General features: G+C 41.2%; 1 protein-coding gene across 3 annotated transcripts in view; it reads right to left on the bottom strand.

Annotated features, from left to right (window-relative positions):
- The window catches only part of LOC129188664 (arginine-glutamic acid dipeptide repeats protein), a 31,496-nt gene that overhangs the window by 5,614 nt on the left and 5,191 nt on the right, over positions 1–20,691 (bottom strand). Inside the window, exons 2-3 of one of the 3 annotated variants that reach the window (XM_054789518.1) lie at positions 8,731–9,599; positions 8,564–8,644 (exon numbers count right to left, since the gene is read on the bottom strand). In XM_054789518.1, coding sequence (XP_054645493.1) covers positions 8,820–9,599 — 780 coding nt within the window. In that variant the 3' untranslated portion in view covers positions 8,564–8,644; positions 8,731–8,819. Of the gene's footprint in view, positions 1–1,089; positions 1,714–8,563; positions 8,645–8,730; positions 9,600–20,691 lie in introns of those variants that run through there. The other 2 variants (XM_054789519.1, XM_054789517.1) reach the window with 2 other exon arrangements.

Genomic DNA, 20,691 nt, shown 5'->3' on the forward strand with positions numbered 1-20,691 from the left:
GGGTAAATAATTATTACAAGTAGATTTTAGAATAACTATTTGCATTGATGTTTATTGATTGAATTATTAATTGAGTGCCTTAAAATAGGTACAGTATAGATATAAATTATTTAATCAAGTAATCTATTAACCTAGTGAATGATTACAAGTAGTATAGAAATAATGCTTTATTAAATAATTAGCTGAGTAGATGAACAACTGTTTAAGTGTGTCAAAGGTAAAACAGAAATAAGTCAGTGCTCACACATAGTGAAGGCCAGCCGGGACCAGCAGCCAGATATGGAAACATGAACAAGTCAGTAAAGCTTGAGATAGATGGGGAAGAGTGTGATGTTTATGCTACATAAGTGTTAACAACTCAGCGACTACCACCTGCTGGCGTCACACAACTTCGTCAACGAATCCGTGAGAAAGTTATCTTTGGAGATCTTATAAGTTATCTTTTTGTTTCTGCTGTTTTTCCCCAACTGTTTTAACTTTCTTCTTATAGATTTTTGTCTTGTAATTCTGACTTTATTTCTGTAATATTATGACTTTAATCTTGTAATATTCTAACTTTTTCAACAACCTAATTTTCCAAAAACGAAAACTTTTTGTTGTTTTTTTTTCAAATAATATTCTGACTTAAAAAAAACATATTTTTTCTTTAATATTTCAACCACATGTTAATAAAATTACATAATTTCTCTTCATGAGTTTATTCTTGTAAAATTGCAGCTTTTTTTCTCGTAATATTTTGAATTTATTCTCATAAAATTACAGCTGTTTTTTAGTTTCTGCTGTTTTCTTTCCCCCCAACTATTTTAACTTTCTTCCTGTAGATTTTCATCTTGTGATGATGACTTTATTTCCGTAATATTATGACTTTAATCTTGTAACATTCCAACGTTTTCCACAACCTAATTACAACTTTTTGTCATTTTTTAAAATGATATTCTGACTTAACATTTCAAAAAAATTATACTTCAACCACATGTTAATAAAATTACATAATTTCTCTTCATGAGTTTATTCTTGTAAAATTGCAGCTTTTTTCTTGTAATATTTTGACTTTGTTCTCATAAAATTACAGCGGTTTTTTTTCCTTTCTGTTGTTTTTTTTTAACTATTTCAACTTTATGTTCTTATTATTCCTATTATTATTATTATTATTTCATCTTGTAATTAGGACTTTATTCCCATAATATTTTGACTTTATTCTTGTCACATTCTAACTTTTTCCGCCACTTAATTTTCCAAAAATTGCAACTCTATTCGTTGTCTTGTAATTTTTTTGATATTATGACTTTTCTAAAAAAAATATATTCTTTAAATATTTCAACCCTATGCTCTTCCTCATAATATTACGTTATTCTCATAAAATTATGACTTTATGACCGTAATCTTTGAAAATGTTCTTCTTGCAATATTTTGACTTTATTCACATAATATTATAACTTTTTCCGCAACCTAATTTTCCCCTTTTTTCTGTTTTAGTTTTCTTGTTAATTTATACTCTTAGAATGTGCCTTTGGCCGATAAAAAAGCAGCCGTGGGACGCCAAAGTTCCCCCGGGCTGCACTTTGGAACACCCCCGACATGGCCAGTGTGATAGAAGTAACTTGCAGCCAAGGTGCGTTGGTCCTGCTGCGCTGGTGTGGTCTTTACGATGCTCCAGGCTGCCATGATGTTGTCATCCCCAGTTTGCCAACTGATGAAAGGTCCATACTTGCTCTACCAAGAGAATAAAGAGTCCATTTTTTTGTGTTTTGATCCGTTGGACGCTGGCAAGAATGGGGGGGGGGGCAGACGGCGATGGCGTGCAATAAAAGCGCGCTCATGATGTTGCTGCTGGGCAGACATGACTTTGTTTGCCAGCTGCTCCGCCTCGCTGCTCCTCTCCAAAATATCTCAAGCGGCCGCCATCTGATAAAGCGCCGTCGTGAGATGCCGTAAATACGCTCAAGCTCCACATTTGATGATTTTAGCTGTGAATCAAAGGTCACAACAGCAGATTGGTGGCACTAAAATGTCGAAAATAAAACATTTCCGATTCATTTGCCGCCATAGCAATGTCAGCCAAACACAGCAAGCAACGGCAATACCCCGGTTGGCCTCCGGTGGGCGCCATTCATACCTCCAAAAGTATTTACACCTCCTGTGGCACTCAGGAGTATTACAATATGCAAATGAGCTGCCAAGACTCTTTGACCCCGTGTCTGCGGCCTCCGCAGGCGCAGACTCATGTCGAAAGTGCAGACTTCATACTGGGCGCCCGCTTTGAAAGCGAAAGTAAACAGGAAATGAATCATGACACCACTTCCTGACTGGTGGCAACAAAGTTACTCATCAATCAAACAGAGCATGAACAGCTGGTCGGTTGCAAAGGGAGTGCGGGAAGGAAAGCCAACACTGCTCAGAGCAAAGAGGGGTCTACAAAGTGCGACCTGGGGGCCATTTACGGACGGCAGACAAATTAAAAAAATGTAATTTAACAACAAAACCAAAAATAAATAAATAAACCAGCAAAATTGGAAAAATCTGCAGTAATTGTATAAGAATAAAGGCAAAATATTCAGTTCTAATCTAATGTGAAAAGGTTGTAATTTTACAACGATAACATAAAATTATGACATCATTTTTAGTAGCATAGAATTCAAATGTTAAAGAAAAAACATTTTTTTTAGGTTGCGCAAAAAGTTTTAATGTTACAAGAATAAAGTCAAAATATTATGAGAATAAAGTCAAAATTCTGAGAAGAAAATGTACAAGAAAAAAGTAGAAATGGTTGGTGAAAAAAAACAACAGCAGAAATGGAAAAAACTGTCATCATTTTATGAGAATAAAGTCGTATTGTAACAAGACAAACCATTCACCATTTTACCAGAACAAACCCGTGATATTGTGGGGAAAAATAATGTCAATTTAGTAGAACAGAGTTGGAATAGTCAAGAAAAATTGTTTTATTTTTTTTTAAGTCGCAATATTATGGGAAACAAAGAATAAAGTTGTTATTTTTGGGAAATCAAGTTGTGGAAAAAGTCATAATATTACTGGAATAAAGTAAAAATATTCTGGGAATAAAGTCATGATATAGAAACAAACAAAAAAAAAGAATAAAGTTATAATTTTTATGAAATTAGCCTGGGGGGAAAGAAAGAAAGTTGAAATAGTTGAAAAATATAAAAAACAACAGCATCAGAAATGGATAAAAACAGCTGTAAATTTACAAGAATAATGTCAAAATACTAAGACAAAAAAGTCATATTCTAACGAGAAAAAAGTCACAATTTTACAAAAACAAACTTATAATATTATGAGGAAAAATAACATTTTAGTAGCATACAGTTGGAATATTCAAGAAAAAATGTTTTTTTTTTAAGTTGTAATGACAAGCAAACAAAACAAAGAATAAAGGTGTCATTTATAGGGAAGAAGTCACTTAACTGAGATGAATTGAGATCTATCAGTGTGGAAAAGGTTATAAAGCCATTTCTAAAGCTTTGGGACTCCAGCCAACCACAGTGAGAGCCATTATCCACAAATGGCCAAAACATGGAACAGTGGTGAACCTTCCCTGGAGTGGCTGGCTAACCAAAATGACCCCAAGAGCACAGCGATGACTCATCCTAGAGGTCACAAAAGACCCCACAACAACATCCAAAGAACTGCAGGCCTCACTTGCCTCAGTTAAGGTCAGTGTTCATGACTCCACCATAAGAAAGACACTGGGCAAAAACGACCTGCATGGCAGAGTTCCAAGACCAAAACCATTGCTGAACAAAAACAACATTAAGGCTCGTCTCCATTTTGTCAGAAAACATCTTGATGATCCCCAAGACCTTTGAAAAAAATACTCAAAAGTTGAACTTTTAGAAGGTGTGTGTCCCATTACATCTGGTGTAAAAGTAACGCCGCATTTCAGAAAAAGAACATGATATCAACAGTAAAATGTGGTGGTGGTAGTGTGATGGTCTTCAGGACCTGGAAGACTTGCTGTGATAAATGGAAGCATGAATTGTGCTGAAGGAGAATGTTGGTGACCTCAAGCTGAAAGCAACTTGGGTTCTGCAGCAGGACAATGATCCAAAACACACCAGCAAGTCCACCTCTGAATGGATGAAGACTTTGGAGTGGTCTAGTCCAAGTCCTGACCTGAATCCTATTGAGATGCTGTGGCATGACCTTCAAAAGGAAAAGCCTCCAATGTGGCTGAATGACAACAATTGTGCAAAATTCCTCCCCAGCGCTGGAAGAGACTCATTGCAAGTTATCACAAATGCTTGATTGCAGTTGTTGCTGCTAAGGGGGGCCAACCACTTATTAGCTTTAGGGGGCCATCACTCTTTCACACCACTGAATGTAGCTTGTTAGCATATCTACATGTGTTGCTTTCCAAAATATCAAAGTGGCAAAGTTGCGTCCCTTCATTTTTCATGATGTAAAAAGCTTTGAAGTGATGCTAAAGTCTCCTAAAGGCTGCTAGAAACAAAAAGGAGGTAGAATGTTAGCAATGAATGAATAAAACATTTGCTGTGCTGCATTCCAATCACCCTTTCTTGCCCTCACGCAAGTGACCCCCCCACCCCCCGGTTTTAGACAGGAACAGATGGAGCGTGTGGTCCGGGTCAGTCCGAGCGCAGGCAGCAAAGGAGCTAGGATTTCAAACACCAGGGCTCCTGTGAAGGACCAATGAGCAGCCGTGGCCGGAGTGACCCTGTCAGCTCTCAGGGACGTTGGACCTGCTTTACGTCGTATCTGGCCTGGATTTATCCACCACGACCTTTTTCTCCACTGCTGGGCTGAAAGCTGCAATTAGTTCCCATCAGAAGCCGATCCCCAGCAAGCATCATGTGCTCAAAGCTTCCCGTTTTGGAAATCATGACACCCCTTTACATTCTCTAATTGGATCTTTTCATTTACTCTCCATTGCTCTTTAAGACTGCAAGCTGTGAGCAGAGTGAGCATCTGCAGGGGGGTTCTCGTTACCAGAACATGAACCCAGACAGATGTTCTGATGGCCCGTGTATGTTCAGTCCAAGTACTCTGGAGATTTGCAGCGCCTTTTGGCGCCTTTTGTCATGTAGATGATCTTTGGCTGCTGTTTTTGCTCTACTTGCTTAAAACCACCAGAGAGTCACCATTGGAGGATCTTTGATGAGCATTTTTACTGTAGATCCTTAAAACCACCAGAGTGATTCTGTCATATAGAGGATCTGCGAGTATTTTTTTGTTTTGCGGTAGATTGTTAAAAACAGTCAAGCTCTTCTTCCGTCTCTTTGCCGTAGCGCCTAAAAACTCCTCCTGTCGTATAGAGGATCTTCGACTGATGTTTATGCTTAAAAACACCAGAGTGCTCCTTCAAATAAAGGATCTTTGACTAGTGTTGTTGCGGTAGATCCTTACAAACCTGTCATATAGAGGATCTGTAACCGTTTTTTTTCCGGTGGATTGTTAAAAACAGTCAAGCATCTTTTTGTCGTAGCTCCTTGAAGCTCCTCCTGTTATACAAAGGATCTTTGACTGCTGTTTTTGCTCACAAACACCAGAGTGCTTCTGATTTAGAGGGAGGATCCTTTGATTCGGGTTTTTGCGACACTTCCTTAAAACCACCAGTGTTCCTGTCAAATAGAGGATCTTTAATTAGTTTGGTTTTTTTTTTGTTTGCTGTAGTTCCTGAGTTCTCCCGTCACATTTCGAGGATCTTTGATCATTTTTGTTGTAGCTCCTTAAAACTGTGCTTATGTCAAAGAATGCAATTTTTTGTGGTACATTGTTAAATAAAATCAGTCAAGCTGTTCTTCCGTCTTTTTGCCGTAGCTTCTTAAAACTCCTCCTGTTGTATAGAGGATCTTTGACTGATGTTTTTGCTTATAAACACCAGAGTGCTTCTGTCACAGAGAGGATGCTTTGATTAGGGTTTTTGCTGTACTTCCTTAAAGCCAGCAGAGTGCCCCTGTTATATAAAGGATCTTTGACTAGTGTTGATCCTCAAAAATAAGTCCTTAAAAATAGAAAAGTGCACCTGTCACATTTAGAGGATCTTTGACAAGCATTTTCGCACAAGTCTTTAAAACTCAAGTGTTCTCTTGGCATATAGATGATCTTTGACTGGCCTTCTTCCTGTAGCTCCTTAAAACCACCAGAGTGCTTCTGTCATATAGAGGATCTTTGATTAGCTTTTTTGCTGTAGTTCCTGAGTGCTCATGTCACATTTAGAGGATTTTTGACGAGCATTTTTGCACGAAGTCCTTCCAAACAGAAGAGCACTCTTGGCATATGGATGATCTTTGGCCTTTTTGCTGCAGATGTGTAAAACCACTAGAATGCTTCTGTCGTATAGAGGATCTGTGACGACATGTTCTTGCTGTAGATTGTTAAAAACTGTCAGAGCTGTTCTTCCGTCGTTTTGCTGTAGCTCCTTAAAACTACTCCTGTCATATAGCGTTCTTCTTTCATGTATAGCAACGTTTTTCCTTGTGAGAGCTACTTTTAGAAAATGAAAATGGCCACGATCTACTCATTTTTGTAGAAATGATTTTCATAGCTTATTTCAACACAAACAGATCAAATATGCTTGTTTTACCAGAACATTCACAAAATGCTGGTGTCCACGACTCACATTTTATGTTTCACAATACTTTTCTTTCTACTGTTCTTTCATTATTAACTGAAAGCCTGAATGAAAAGCAGGCTTGTGGGCACCTCATGTGGTCGTGGAGGGGCCACCTGGTGCCCGCGGGCACCACGTTGGTGACCCCTGATGTAGAGGATCTTTGATTTTGCTGTACTTCATTAAAACCACCAGAGTGCTCCTGTTATACAAAGGATCTTTGACTACTGTTGTCCTTACAAACACTCCTGTCATATAAAGGATCTTTGATTATTATTATTATTTATTTATTTATTTATTTATGTTTTTGCTGTAGTTCCTTAAAACCATGAGACGCCTCTTGTCAAATGGAGAATCTTTGACTAGCTTTTTTGCAGCAGTTTCTTAAAACCATCAGAGTGCGCCTCTCATATAGAAGATCTTAGATTGGTGTTTTTGCTGTGGTTTCTTAAACCCAATAGAGTGCTCTTGTCAAACAGAGGATCTTTGATTAGTGTTTTTGCAGTAGGTTGTTCAAAACTCAATAGTGCGTCCATCATTTACAACAGGGGTGTCCAAAGTGTGGCCCAGGGGCCATTTGCGGCCCTGGGCTGTGATTTTATCGGCCCGCAGCACAGTCTAAAAAAGTAAATTAACAAGGAGACTTAAAAAAACACAACAGCAGCAAAAATTGAAAACTCAATCAAAAGTCTAAATATTAAAAAAAAAGAGTTGTAATCTAGCAATGAAAAAAACTGAATTTCACAAGAATAAAGTAAGTCAGGAAAAATGTCATTTTAGTAGCATGAAGTTGAAATATTAAAGAAAAAAGTAGTGTTTTTTTTAAATGAAAAAACAATGAATAACGTTGTAATTTTTTGCAAACTTAGGTTTGGGAAAATTTATAACATAGGAATAAAGTGAAAATATTAGGAGAAGAAAGTTAAAATATTCAGAAAATTATACATAAAAATCAACAGCAGAAATGGAAAACAGCACAAATTTTAAAGAGTAAAGTCAAAATATGAATAAAATATAGTTTCCCAATGAGAAAAAAATTGCAATTTTACGAGAACTTACAATAAACTTGTAATATGAGGAAAAATACCATTTTAGTTGAAATAAATAAAAAATACATTCTTTTTTTAAAAGATAAAAAATATGGGAATGAAGTTGTAATTACGAGAACAAAATTTCCAAGAGGAAAGCTGAAATGAAATAATTGTAAAGTTAAAAAAAAACAGCAGAAATGGAAAAAACAGCTGTAATTTTACGGGAATAAAGTCAAAAAGTCAATCAAATGAGGAACACAAGTTGCAATTTTACAAGAATAAACTCGTTTTATGATGGAAAAAAAGGTCATTTTTAGTAGCATTTCACCGATATTACAAAGGTGAAGTGCAGTTTTTTTCTTGAGCTACGTGTAGCTTCTTAGCATATCTCCATGTGTTGCTTCACAAAATATCAAAGTGGCGTTTGCATCCAAAGTTTGGGCACCCCTGATTTAGAGGACGTTTGCTCAGCATTTTTGCAAAAGTTCCTTCAAACCACGACTGTGGAGTGATCTGTCAAATAGAGAATCTTTGACTGGCTTTTTTGCAGTAGTTTCTTAAAACTTCAGTCATATAAAGCATCTGTTGTTTTTTTAAAAAATATCGTTATAAACAGCGGAACCAGAGCGCTTCTGTCAAAGAGAGAGGATCTTTGACGAGGGTTTTTGCAGTAGGTGCTTAAAAATAGAAAAGTGCTCCTGTCACATTTAGAAGATCTTTGAATTGTGTTTTTGTGGTACAATCAGCAGTGCTTCTGTCACATAGAGGAGCTTCGACAAGCTGTTTTCGCTGTTGGTCCATAAAACCACTAGAGTGCTCCTGTCACATAGAGGATCTGTGAGTACTTTTTTTTTGCGATACATTGTTAAAAATAGCACAGCGCTTCTGTCACATAGAGGATCTTTGATTATCGTGTTTGCTGTAGTTTTCTTAAACCCACCAGAGTGCTGCTGTCATATATCGTAGAGGATCTTTGATTAGTGTTCACACGGTGTAGAACGTGACAAACCTGAAAGTGCTCCTGTCAAATAGAGGATCTTTGTTTAACATTTTTGCAGTAGGTCTTTCAAAACAGAGGCGAGTCAAGCCGTTCTTCCGTCTACTCACCTCAAGTCCACATCTGTCACCTTGGAAACTTGCTCAGCTCAACTCGGCCGGCCTTTAAACGCTCCGATGTGTTTTGGAGCGGCGGCGTCTCACACCGTGGTTGACAACAGTCTTCTCTTCTCGGGGTATGGAGGAGCCTTCCGGGGCTCCTTGGCGGCCTGCGGGGGCTGTGAGAGTCTGTGGTGAGGGTAAGGCGGAGGCTTGCGACCTCTCCGGCCTTGCCCTGACGCCGCTTTGGCGGTCGCTGCGACAGGAAGCCCCGCCGAGGACGCTCGTCTCTCTCCGTCAGCGTGGGACGGCGTCTCTGAGTCTGTGGGGGGGCAGCTGGCAGACGGATGGCGGGATGTCACGGACGCACAGAAGCGCACGGTCGCAGGGTGGTCGATAACGACAGACGGGCAGAGGACAGCCGTCGGGTGAGGCTTGGGTGACACGGGGGAGATGGGGCTGACCATGACGGAGGACGAGCCGCCGCGGGAGGAGGGGCTGCCGGGCGGATGGATGTTCACCGTCAGAGGGGAGAGTCCGGGGGTGGGTGGCCGGACAGGGAGGCTTCTTTGAGGGGACGATGAATCGGGATTATTGACCAACGTTAGCAGCCCTCCTCGTTTGGGAGAACTTCCAAGACCAAAGCGAAGAGTCCGGGTGCAGAACTCATTTGGTGGAGACCTACTCCCATTGGGGGGATCTCTCCTGAGGGTGGCTCCTCGGTGGTCTTCAGACTGTGAGGCCCTCGGATGGGTGCTGATGACCGTCACCTCGTTGGAGCTGGAACCTGAAGAGGAACTGCTGTCGCCTCCTCCTGCCTGCTGCGGATCCTCTTCATCCAGGTCTATGCAGGAGGTCAGGTAGTCTATCTGCTGCACCACCTGGACACCAACAAACATTGCCGTAACTGTGCAGTAGTTAGTGGTACATCACAAATACTGTATAGACCACCTGAATATAAGACAGCAACGTGTGTGAGTGACGGGAAGAAATACTCGCTTGGGGTTAAATCCATTAATCTGTCGACCTCAAATGTAAGACTTTTTAAAGATAAAGATGCTCTTGTATTGTGTGTGTGGAAGGCACAGGTGGAAAAATGGCGGGTGTTCTGTTCAGGAAGGATCAGTATGGAAAAGAGCTTTATTTCTTCCAGTCCAAGGCACCTAATCATCACTTAAGCACAGATCATCCATGCAAAAAGTGGATTATGTGCTTTAAGGTCGCCAAACTAATGCTTCTATCTATTTACTCTTTGCTACTACTATGTAAAGCGTAGGTCACAACCGGTCGTACGCGCAAAAGAAGCTACAAGCGCGCGTTTGACGTCCTGACTGGTGAGCCGCAGACCGGCCGCAGAGGTTCTTTGTCTTGTCAAACAAACTCTACGGGCGCTTACATTTTTTTCAGGTTGCAAGACAAACTTACGCACTGTGCGTCTTCGTGTGTCGTCCGTACGCCAGCCGTGTGTCGTCTGTACACCAGCCGTGTATCTGTTGTACGTTTTGCTGGTGTCAGGTTCGGGCACCCCGCATACGTAATTAACGTGGCCAACGCTCGTTCATATATATTATATATTTCTTACGTTCTCTGTGTGTGTCAAGTAAGTCAGTCGTGCGTTGCCCGTACGGCGAGAGATAGAGTGGATTGGCTAAACCTCGTTGGCAGCTAATCGCTCTCTCCAGTGCTGGCATTGCAATTACTTGTGTCTCCTCCTGTTTGAATTCCATTGTAAACTGTCCTTGAGACTCCTAGACACAAAAACGTACACACTTTGAACGCCTTCGTGCGTCGTCCGTACAGCCAACGCATGCCTTTCGTATGATTTGTACGGCGAGAGTGCATCAATTTGAACGAAAGCTTTTATATGGTTTCTTGTATCTTTATTTGTATTTATTTATCAATGTATGTTTGTTTTTTCCTCTGTTTGCAATGTCTCTATTGTTATATGTTTATGTAAATATATATTTATATTTGATTCCTGTTGCAATGCGACTTGAGCAGATATGATGTATACGCCTGTGATGCATCTGCAGATGTGCTCAATGGACACCTCGCGCGTAGTTCTTGCAACCTTCATACGAGGCCCGAGTGGAACGCAAGGTCAGTACTTTTATGGCAAGTTTGACGGACGTTGGTCTTCCTGTAACAGTTGCCAACCAGTGCATGTTGGTAAAACCTCACTCCCTCGGCCTTAAGAGCTGCGCTGAACACGCGGTCAGCGCTCTCCGCCCCCATTACGAAGGGCCTGTGCTTGAGCCCCAGTGTGAAGCAGGCGGGTTACATTACAACTTCCTTGCTCTGGCCGCACAAATGAAGCGACAGCCATACATCCGAGCAGCCTCAGATTTCGTGAGTGGTACGCACGTTCCACTTAAAAATTATTTTGACAAAAATATTTACATATTTTTTCAACATTTATGAAGGAAATACCCTTGACGGCGTGCATGGAGTAGACCTTCCCACCTGTTTTTAACCTGAAATCGTGGACATCCGATTGTTGACACGCTTTAAGAGTGAAGACGCCTCCCAAACCTGCTAAAACGGCAAGGAAATCGGCCGCCGAAACCACCGCTACTAGCAAGTTAGTGCTAGTAGCTATTAGTAGTCGAGTCTCTTTACCAACGACTGGAACAGGTGGAAACCACCTGCGACGCGCTCCGGATCGACAAAGCTAAAAGCGTCATTATGCGTTACAGCGGAACAGCGCCGCAGTAAGTGACGCCAGCTTGCGCCTCCCCGTCCAAAACCTCCAGCGGAGCTTGACATGCACCTGCCAGAAATTCTAACCTTGGTTTTTGAGCCGTATGATCCGGTTGTCGACAGCAAAAAGTTTTTGTTCAACCAACTAGTCCGTTTGCCCTGTAGTGTTGTCATTCCGCCCACTGGAGTGACCAATCAAAGCAAGGTTGTCAGGTCTGCGAGATGATGGAACATAGACCAACGTGTTAGAGGGAGTGCAGTCTTCATCAATGTGTGCTGGACACCCTTTGATCTCCTTGAAAGTGGTGCTTGGAGTGCATTATTCTAACGTTAAATTAGCTGAAACCTCTCTATCCGTATGTGACAGGTGTAGGCTGGCGGGTGCAAGGTTGATCCACACGTCATGGCTTTGTCCTAGCTTCCCCATACCACGTATTAGAAATTCAAATCGCTCCAGATCCCCTGGTATTGACATTTCAGGAGGGATACGGTGGCCCGCTGGGGGGCACAGCATAGTCGCTTTTACTACACGGTTGGCACATCGCCTGATTCTCTTGCGGTGGAGGGACGCTGCCTCACACACGATCTCCCACTGGATCGGGGATGTGCTAGTGAACCTAAGGCTTGAGAGAATTCGCTACACGCTGCATGGAACCTAGGTTTTCGTACACCACGGCTTGCTTCGGGTCCGTTTTTGGACAAAAATTATTGACAAAAATATGCCTCGGTTTTTCTACGCTGTCTCTATTATCGTACGCTCAAACACAGCATCCACGTATTGGTGCCTTATTCTCCGTGAAGAATAGATAATAGTTCGTTTAGCGTTGGGACGCTATAGACAGATTCCAGCCAAGGAATCCTTTGATCATCTTTTTTATATGTGTGTGTGTCTGTGTGTGTCTGTGGTTTATTTGTTCATAGAACACACACAGAACGACAAACAACGATGTATCTGTGGAGAGTGGTTCTTTTTGAGTTGGGACACTATAGACAGATTCCAGTTAAGGAATTATTTAATCACCTTTATTATGTGTGTGTGTGTGTGTGTGTGTGGTTTATTTGTTTTTGGAACACACGCAGACTGATGGACAACTCTGTGTCTGTGGATAGTAGTTTGTTTAGAGTTGGGATGCTATAGACAAATTCCCAAGGAGGATTTGATCATCTTCGTCATGTGTGCGGTGTGTGTGTGGTTTACTGTATTTGTTCATGGAACACTCAGTGAACGATTAAACAACTCTCTATCTGTGGATTGTAGTTCTTTTACAGTTGGGGCACTATAGACAGATTCCCAGCAGCGAATCCTATGTTCATCTTGTGTGTCGGTGTGTGTTATTTCTTCATAGAATGTTCACAGAATGATGAACAACTCAGTTTCTGTCTCCTTGCTTCCTCCTAATAAGCACCGTGCGCCGTGTGCTGATGAAATGTTCAAGCGCACTGTTTATTCCTGAGTGTTCTGTGTGGTTTTTCTTTAATTACGGCTGCAAAATAACCAAAAAAAGTTGCCCGTTTCAGCACTTTTGAAGGTGAGAAAGGCTGTTGAATACTTGTACAAGACAGAACTTGTAGCAAAGTGGGAAGGTAGCATGTGTTAGAAGATTGTAATGTCCCTTAACACACAAGCAGGAAGGGTTTAAGGGACACACATTACACATTTTTGGCATGTTTTTGTGTATGCGGTGAAAATCAATGAAACGAACTTTGAAAGAACAAGTCAATATGTAATTATGAAAATGGACCCTTTTCTGTTGATTGTAGCCGTGCTGTTCTATTTGTTTGTGCTTGTGTGTTTTTATTATTCACACCACACGCACTGCCCTGACCTTTACATGCAAGTATGTCACGTAAGCTCGCAAGCACGAGTGATTACTCTCACGAGGAATGGGTTTTTTTTCCTCCTTTTAAGTGCATAGGCCAGTACAGTTTCATGTAAATGACTTGGATTAGAGGCCAGTGTTTGCAAAAGGGCACGTGTGTGTGTGTGTGTGTGTGTGTGTGTGTGTGTTTATAAGAGGCACGCAGACTCATAATAATGGCTGATGCAATGATTGGAGAAAATTACTCAGGGGAAAATATGTTTGACCATCTCCCTCTCCACCTGTGCACGGATACCAACCCTGATCCGGAACACAAGAATTATTTGGTTTTCTGTGTTTAAAAAAAACAACGACATCCTGGTTGATGTCAAAGGATGACCTGTTTTCTTTTTCCTCATCTCACGTCGTGGCGGAGGCAGTACTTTGAAGTGCAGAGTGCGTGCACGCGTGTGTGTGTGTGTGTGTGTGAGACACTGGGCTGGTGCAGCTTGTTAATGTCAGGAATCACCAGAGATAAAAGCGCACACAGGACCCCTGATTTGATGCTGCTTTCCCCAGGAGTGTTGATTAAAAACAATCATTGCTGACTCCTCCTGTCTTCAAGCTGATGAATGCTGAAATATGTTGGAGTTGGCAAGGAAACTTTTGGCTTCGTCTATACGGCGAACTAAGTTGCAGGAGTGGTGGGCTGCACTAATGTTGCCTTTTTCAGTGGTCGTCTAACACAGTCAGTGTTGTAATTGACACAGAATCAACTGCGAAGTAGCACAGTTATGGAAATTCACCAAAGTTTGAAAGGGCATCGGACCTGAAAAATGTTACGAACCCCCAAAATCCTCAAATTCACCTGGTAGCACCTCTATTATGACAGGATGCACGTAAAAGTCTTAAGAACCCATTTTGGTTTGGGAGAAAACCAGGGGTCGTACTTTGACGAACTATTCCTAGGGACTTTGACCAAGTGAGGCCAAATCCAAATCACGAATACTCGACAGATGGGCGCTGATATATTGCGAAGGATTTCAGCCTACGGCGTAGGATGTGGGCGGGGCATGGAGACAAACTTTGATGGTCAAGCTGATGATTGAAATATTAATAAACTCAAGAAAGTCAGATCTTCATCATAATTGATACGCATGAAGAAATAGCTCACTTGATGAAAAATTGCAAAAGATTGAACGATGGATGGAACGATGGATGGAACGCGAGATCGGCAAGCGAATTGGTGCGGCGTCTGCAGTGATGCGGACTCTATATCGGTCTATTGTGATAAGAGAGCTGAACTATGGTCATGAGATTTGGGTAGTGACCGAAAGGACAAGATCGCGGGTACAAGCAACCGAAATGAGTTTTCTCCGTAGGGTGGCTGGGCTCTCCCTTAGAGATAGGGTGAGAAGCACTGTCATCCGGGAGAGACTCTGAGGAGAACCGCTACTCCTCCGCATTGAGAGGCGCCAGATGAGGTGGCTCGGGCATCTGGTCAGGATGCCTCCCGGACGCCTCCCTGGGGAGGTGTTCAGGGCAAGTCCGACCGGTAGAAGGCCTCGGGGAAGACCCAGGACACGTTGGAGAGACTATGTCTCCCAACTGGCCTGGGAACATCTTGGGATCTGCCGGGAGGAGCTGGACGAAGTGGCCGGGGAGAGGAAAATCTGTGCCTCCTTGCTTAGGCTGCTGCCCCCGCGACCCGATCACGGATAAGCGGTAGAAGATGGATGGATGTTTTTTGTATTACAATTGTAACAAAATATATATTTTTTCCGTAATATTTCAACTCTGCGCTACTAAAATGCTATTTTTCCTCATATTACAAGTTTATTTTCTTTTTTCTTGTTAGAATATGACCTTTTTCTCTTTATGTTTTACTGTAAATGTTCTTCTGGTAATTTTGACTTCATTCCCATTATTATTATATAATATTATATAATATTTACATATAATAGTTATTATTATTATTTATTGGAATATTTATGATAAATTATTATAATATTTATTATTATATATTATTAAATATTATATAATATTATAACAACCTAATGTCTTAGAAATTACAAGTTTATTCATTTTGTTTGTTTTTCATAACATTATGACTTTAAAAAATGTAAGTTGTTCTTTAATATTTCAACTTTAAGCTACTGAAATGACGTTATTTTTCCTCATAATATGACAACGTTATTGTCATAAAATGATGACTTTTTCTCGAGAGAATACATTTTTTTCTCTTAATATTTTTACTTTATTCTCGCTACAGTTGTTTTTTGCTGTTGTTTTTTTTTCAACTATTTTTCCAAAGTTCTTCTTGTAAATTTCCTTCTCTGAATTATTTCCAATAATATTTTGACCTCATTCTTATAACTTTAAAACTTGTTGGCAACCTAATTTCCCAGGAATTGCTACTTTATTCATTGTTTTGTTTGTTTTTCATAATATTACAACTTAAAAAAATGTAAGTTGGTCTTTAATATTCCAACTTTAAGCTACTAAAATGATGTTATTTTTCCTCATAATATCACGACGACAACTATACCGCAGCATAAACAACACAGAAAAGGGTTGTTTTACATCAAAATAACAATTTATTTACAAATATAACACCATTAACTATTTACAATTTTCACATTTGGAACTGAGCTATGAGCGTGCATGTGTGTGCATATGCGCACACGCATGTAATTTTATTTACGCATGTAAATGAAAATGTCCCTACAGTGCTTAACCTTCTGACCCCTACACTCCTCCAAGCTCTCTCACTTCCTCCTTCCTGTCATGTGTGATTTTTTTTTTCCGTCTCCATTATCCATGCCAAGCTCTTATCAAATGCACTTCTGCCACCTTGTGGCCGTTTTTATGGCTTAAGTTTGCTCTGAAGTGAATCCGTCAGGGTGGAGTTGCGTCGTCACCTCTTTTTGCCTCTTGCGCCAAAAAACGTAAAAACGTATAAATACATCTTTGGTGTTGAATGATTTGAATATTTTGAGTGTATTCTCGTAAAATGTGTTTTTTCTCGTTATTATGACTTTATTCCCATCATATTTTGACCTGATTCTCGAAACATTCAACCTCATTTCCCAGAAATGACAACTTTATTTGGTGTTTTTTTTTGTTTTTGTTTTACTTGTCTGGTTAAATGACCATTTTAGAATGTGCCACTTTGGACACCCCTGCAACGACCTGTATAGTGCGTGCGGATTACCAACATCCTTTTGTGCAGCCACGCCGGCTATCGTCCGTTCCACGTATCCCAAGAACGGATTGCTCGCATTGGCAGGTTTTGTTTGGAGAGTTTCTGGAGTAGTTTCCACCAAATAACACGCACCTTTAACTCTGTTGTTTCTTTGCGCTGCTCTAAGCAAATGAGCAGACAGTAATCCAATAAAAGTCTTGGCAAAACATCGTCTTGCTACTTTTTGCTCGGTGGCTGTCAGAAGGGTTTAAGTTGAACGCGGCTGCAGGCGTCATTAGAATTCAGGCAGTAATTGCTTCTTAAATCAAACTGAGGGACAGGGTTCATGCAACAGAATGATAAAACAAGGCTTTGAAATGAAAAGAAGACGACAAAAAAGTCTTGGTCCTCGTGTGTCTTTGATGTGTCAACTCTTTGGGGAGCGTTTCTTTCAAAGTGTCAGCCTGTCGCCAACCGCCGCGCTCCCTCGTCAAAGCAACACAAGCACACGCAAAACTTCTCCACACGACATTACCCCGAGGTTAATGCGTGAGCTCCAGATGCGGATGAAACGCAGATAACGTGGACGTAGACGGGAGCGGCATCTGTGCAGGGGGAGGGGTGCGGGGATGATGAGGAGAAGCAGGTGGATGCTCGGCCTGACGTCGCTACGTATCATCACGCCAGGCCTGTGAGCGCGTGTGGCAAATGAGGCGTGACGCGCGTGTCGTTCACGTCCAGAACAAACACACACACACACACAAAAATACGCATGACTTGAGAGCAAACACGGCGCAGCGCCGGGTGATGGCGAGAGCGGAGTTGCAGGAATAATTTGCAGACTGTGGTGGATTCACGCGAGCCTCGATGCTGACTCGCTAATGCATATTTAATTTAGCTGAAGGCGGACGCTTCCACGATGAAAAGTCATATAAAAGTCTGACAAAATGCACCATTTTAGGCTGGGAGCCGGCCGAATCAAATCATGTTTGATGCCCGCTGTTATGCAATGCATCATAACGTGGATTCGCAGGGGTGACGGTGCGTGACCCTCGGTGAACGGCCGTAAAAATGTGAGATACTCTAACTCCAACTTTGACCAAAAGAAAGGAGAGCTGGAAAAGATAAGTGGTCTCATATGGTATGTATGGCTGTGTATATTACATATGGCTTTGTGTACATCACATGTGGCTTACATCGTCTTGAGCAGGAGCGCCTAAGCCAAAAGTCCAAAAACGTGATGCTTTGGTTTTCTTCACCTTTTACTACGGGTGTCACGAGACACTCAGTTCACGAGACGAGATTTTAACATTAATTTTACGAAAAGTACAGTACCATGAAAAACAAATATATATATGACAATATATTGCCATCTACTCATGTAATTTCTACTACGTTACACTCTTCTGCACTCTGTGTGTATGCTAGCAGCCCCGCCTCCACCCGCCAAGATAAAGAGACCGTATGACTGACAAAAGGGCTCACTCCGTTCATGCCGCTGTTCTATGGAACAAGCATGCCAAGGCGCAGAGTGAACTCTGAGACGAGGAAAACAGACACGCATGCACATGGCAGTGTACTGAGGCTGGCAAAATTATCCTTTTGATTTTCATTTATTTTGTGATTAATTAATTAATTTTTATTGTCCCAGGCCTGAATGGGAATTCTTGTCATGTTTTAATCTTGCGAGATCTTGTGACACCGCTACAATTTAGTGATTGACCCTGATTTATTTGTATTATTTTTGCGTCTACAAAGTGGAATACGGTTGAAGTACGAACATATTTTCATCAAATTTGAACCGTATCATGAAAATATTGATAACATTTTGGTCATAGTGATGTATGGAACATTTCAGCTCTGCGTTTCAGAAACCTAAACAAAACAAATATTGACATACAGTGGTGTGAAAAAGTGTTTGCCCCCTTCCTGATTTCGTATTGTTTTTTTGCATGTTTGTCACACTTCAATGTTTCAGATCATCAAACAAATGTAAATATTAGTCAATGACAACACAACTCAACACAAAATGCACTTTTTAAATGAAACTTTTTATTATTAAGGGAGAAAACAATCCAAAGCTACATGTCCCTGTGTGAAAAAGTGATGGCCCCCTAAAGCTAATAAGTGGTTGGCCCCCCTTAGCAGCAACAACTGCAATCAAGCGTTTGTGATAACTTGCAATGAGTCTCTTCCAGCGCTGGGGAGGAATTTTGCACAATTGTTGTCATTCAGCCACATTGGAGGCTTTTCCTTTTTAAGGTCATGCCACAGCATCTCAATAGGATTCAGGTCAGGACTTGGACTAGACCACTCCAAAGTCTTCATCCATTCAGAGGTGGACTTGCTGGTGTGTTTTGGATCATTGTCCTGCTGCAGAACCCAAGTTGCTTTCAGCTTGAGGTCACCAACGTTCTCCTTCAGCACAATTCATGCTTCCATTTATCACAGCAAGTCTTCCAGGTCCTGAAGACCATCACACTACCACCACCAGATTTTACTGTTGATATCATGTTCTTTTTCTGAAATGCAGCGTTACTTTTACGCCAGATGTAATGGGACACACACCTTCTAAAAGTTCAACTTTTGAGTATTTTCCCAAAGGTCTTTGGGATCATCAAGATGTTTTCTGGCAAAATGGAGACAAGCCTTGATGTTGTTTTTGTTCAGCAATGGTTTTGGTCTTGGAACTCTGCCATGCAGGCCGTTTGTGCCCAGTGTCTTTCTTATGGTGGAGTCATGAACACTGACCTTAACTGAGGCAAGTGAGGCCTGCACTTCTTTGGATGTTGTTGTGGGGTCTTTTGTGACCTCTCGGATGAGTCGTTTCTGTGCTCTTGGGTGATTTTGGTTGGCCGGCCACTCCTGGGAAGGTTCACCACTGTTCCATGTTTTGGCCATTTGTGGATAATGGCTCTCACTGTGGTTGGCTGGAGTCCCAAAGCTTTAGAAATGGCTTTATAACCTTTTCCACACTGATAGATCTCAATTCATCTCAGTTAAGTTGTGTTTTAACAGGGGGGGGGGCAATCACTTTTTCACACAGGGCCATGTAGGTTTGGATTGTTTTCTCCCTTAATAATAAAAAGTTTCATTTAAAAACTTCATTTTGTGTTGAGTTGTGTTGTCATTAACTAATATTTACATTTGTTTGATGATCTGAAACATTTAAATGTGACAAAAAAAAAAGAAATCGGGAAGGGAGCAAACACTTTTTCACACAACTGTATACTCCAGGTATATCAACTATATATTATTTTGTAAAGTATGTTTGTAGTACGTTGGATCCCCGTTTTTTTTGGGACGAATAGCTGTGTGCAAACCTTCCTGCTAGCTTGATGTTGACATTCTCCTCTGATTTTGGATTAACATTTACAAAAAAAGTGAGTGTTGTAATGTTTAGATGAGATTCAGCGCGGGAACCCTCCCCTTTCTCTCTTCAATCTCCAGTTTTAATCCAGGTTTAATCCCTAAACACACTTATTAAACACATTTTAAGTATAAAATGTTTGCTAATCAATGATAATGTAAGGTGATCCATGAACACATGGAATGGGAGTCGCATGCAGCCTTTCTCCTGGTCGTCAGGCTAGCGCTAGAAGCTAGCAGGTCTACATAATCCACACTGCTTGCCTGTTGTCATTCCAGTAACTTGCAAGTCTTGAGGCCCGACTGACTGTGGAAGCTATAGCTAACATAACCAAACAGACTCTTCTCATAGAAAACAGCTATGGTGCATTCAAGGACTGCCAAACAAAGTGTGCAATCTTAATGCTAGTGAAGCATAAAGGCGTAAACTTGTGAAAATTGTGGGCTTTTTCAAAGAGTGGTACATGTATGCTGTACATTTCACCTGTTTACAAATGATTACCCACGTATGGTGAATGGTGTGTTTTCTGCAGAACAAAACGGCCTATTTTGGGCGTAAATATAAAAAATGACAAATATTTCCATCCATCCATTTTCTATACCGCTTCTCCTCTTGAGGCTCGCAGGGGCATGGTGGAGCCTATCCCAGCTGACTTCGGGCAACAGGTGGGGTACACCCTGGACTGGTGGCCAGCCAATGGCAGGGCACATATAGACAAACAACCATTCACACTCACATTCATACCTATGGACAATTTAGAGTCTCCAATTAACCTAACATGCATGTTTTTGGAATGTGGGAGGAAACCGGAGTACCCGGAGAAAACCCACAAACTCCACACAGACATGCCCAAGCGAAGATTCAAACCCAGGTCTTCCCGATCTGCTGACATGCTAACCACCAGGCCATCTACATTTTTC

The sequence above is a fragment of the Dunckerocampus dactyliophorus genome, chromosome 10 (assembly GCF_027744805.1).
Source record: "Dunckerocampus dactyliophorus isolate RoL2022-P2 chromosome 10, RoL_Ddac_1.1, whole genome shotgun sequence".
NCBI lineage: Eukaryota > Metazoa > Chordata > Actinopteri > Syngnathiformes > Syngnathidae > Dunckerocampus > Dunckerocampus dactyliophorus.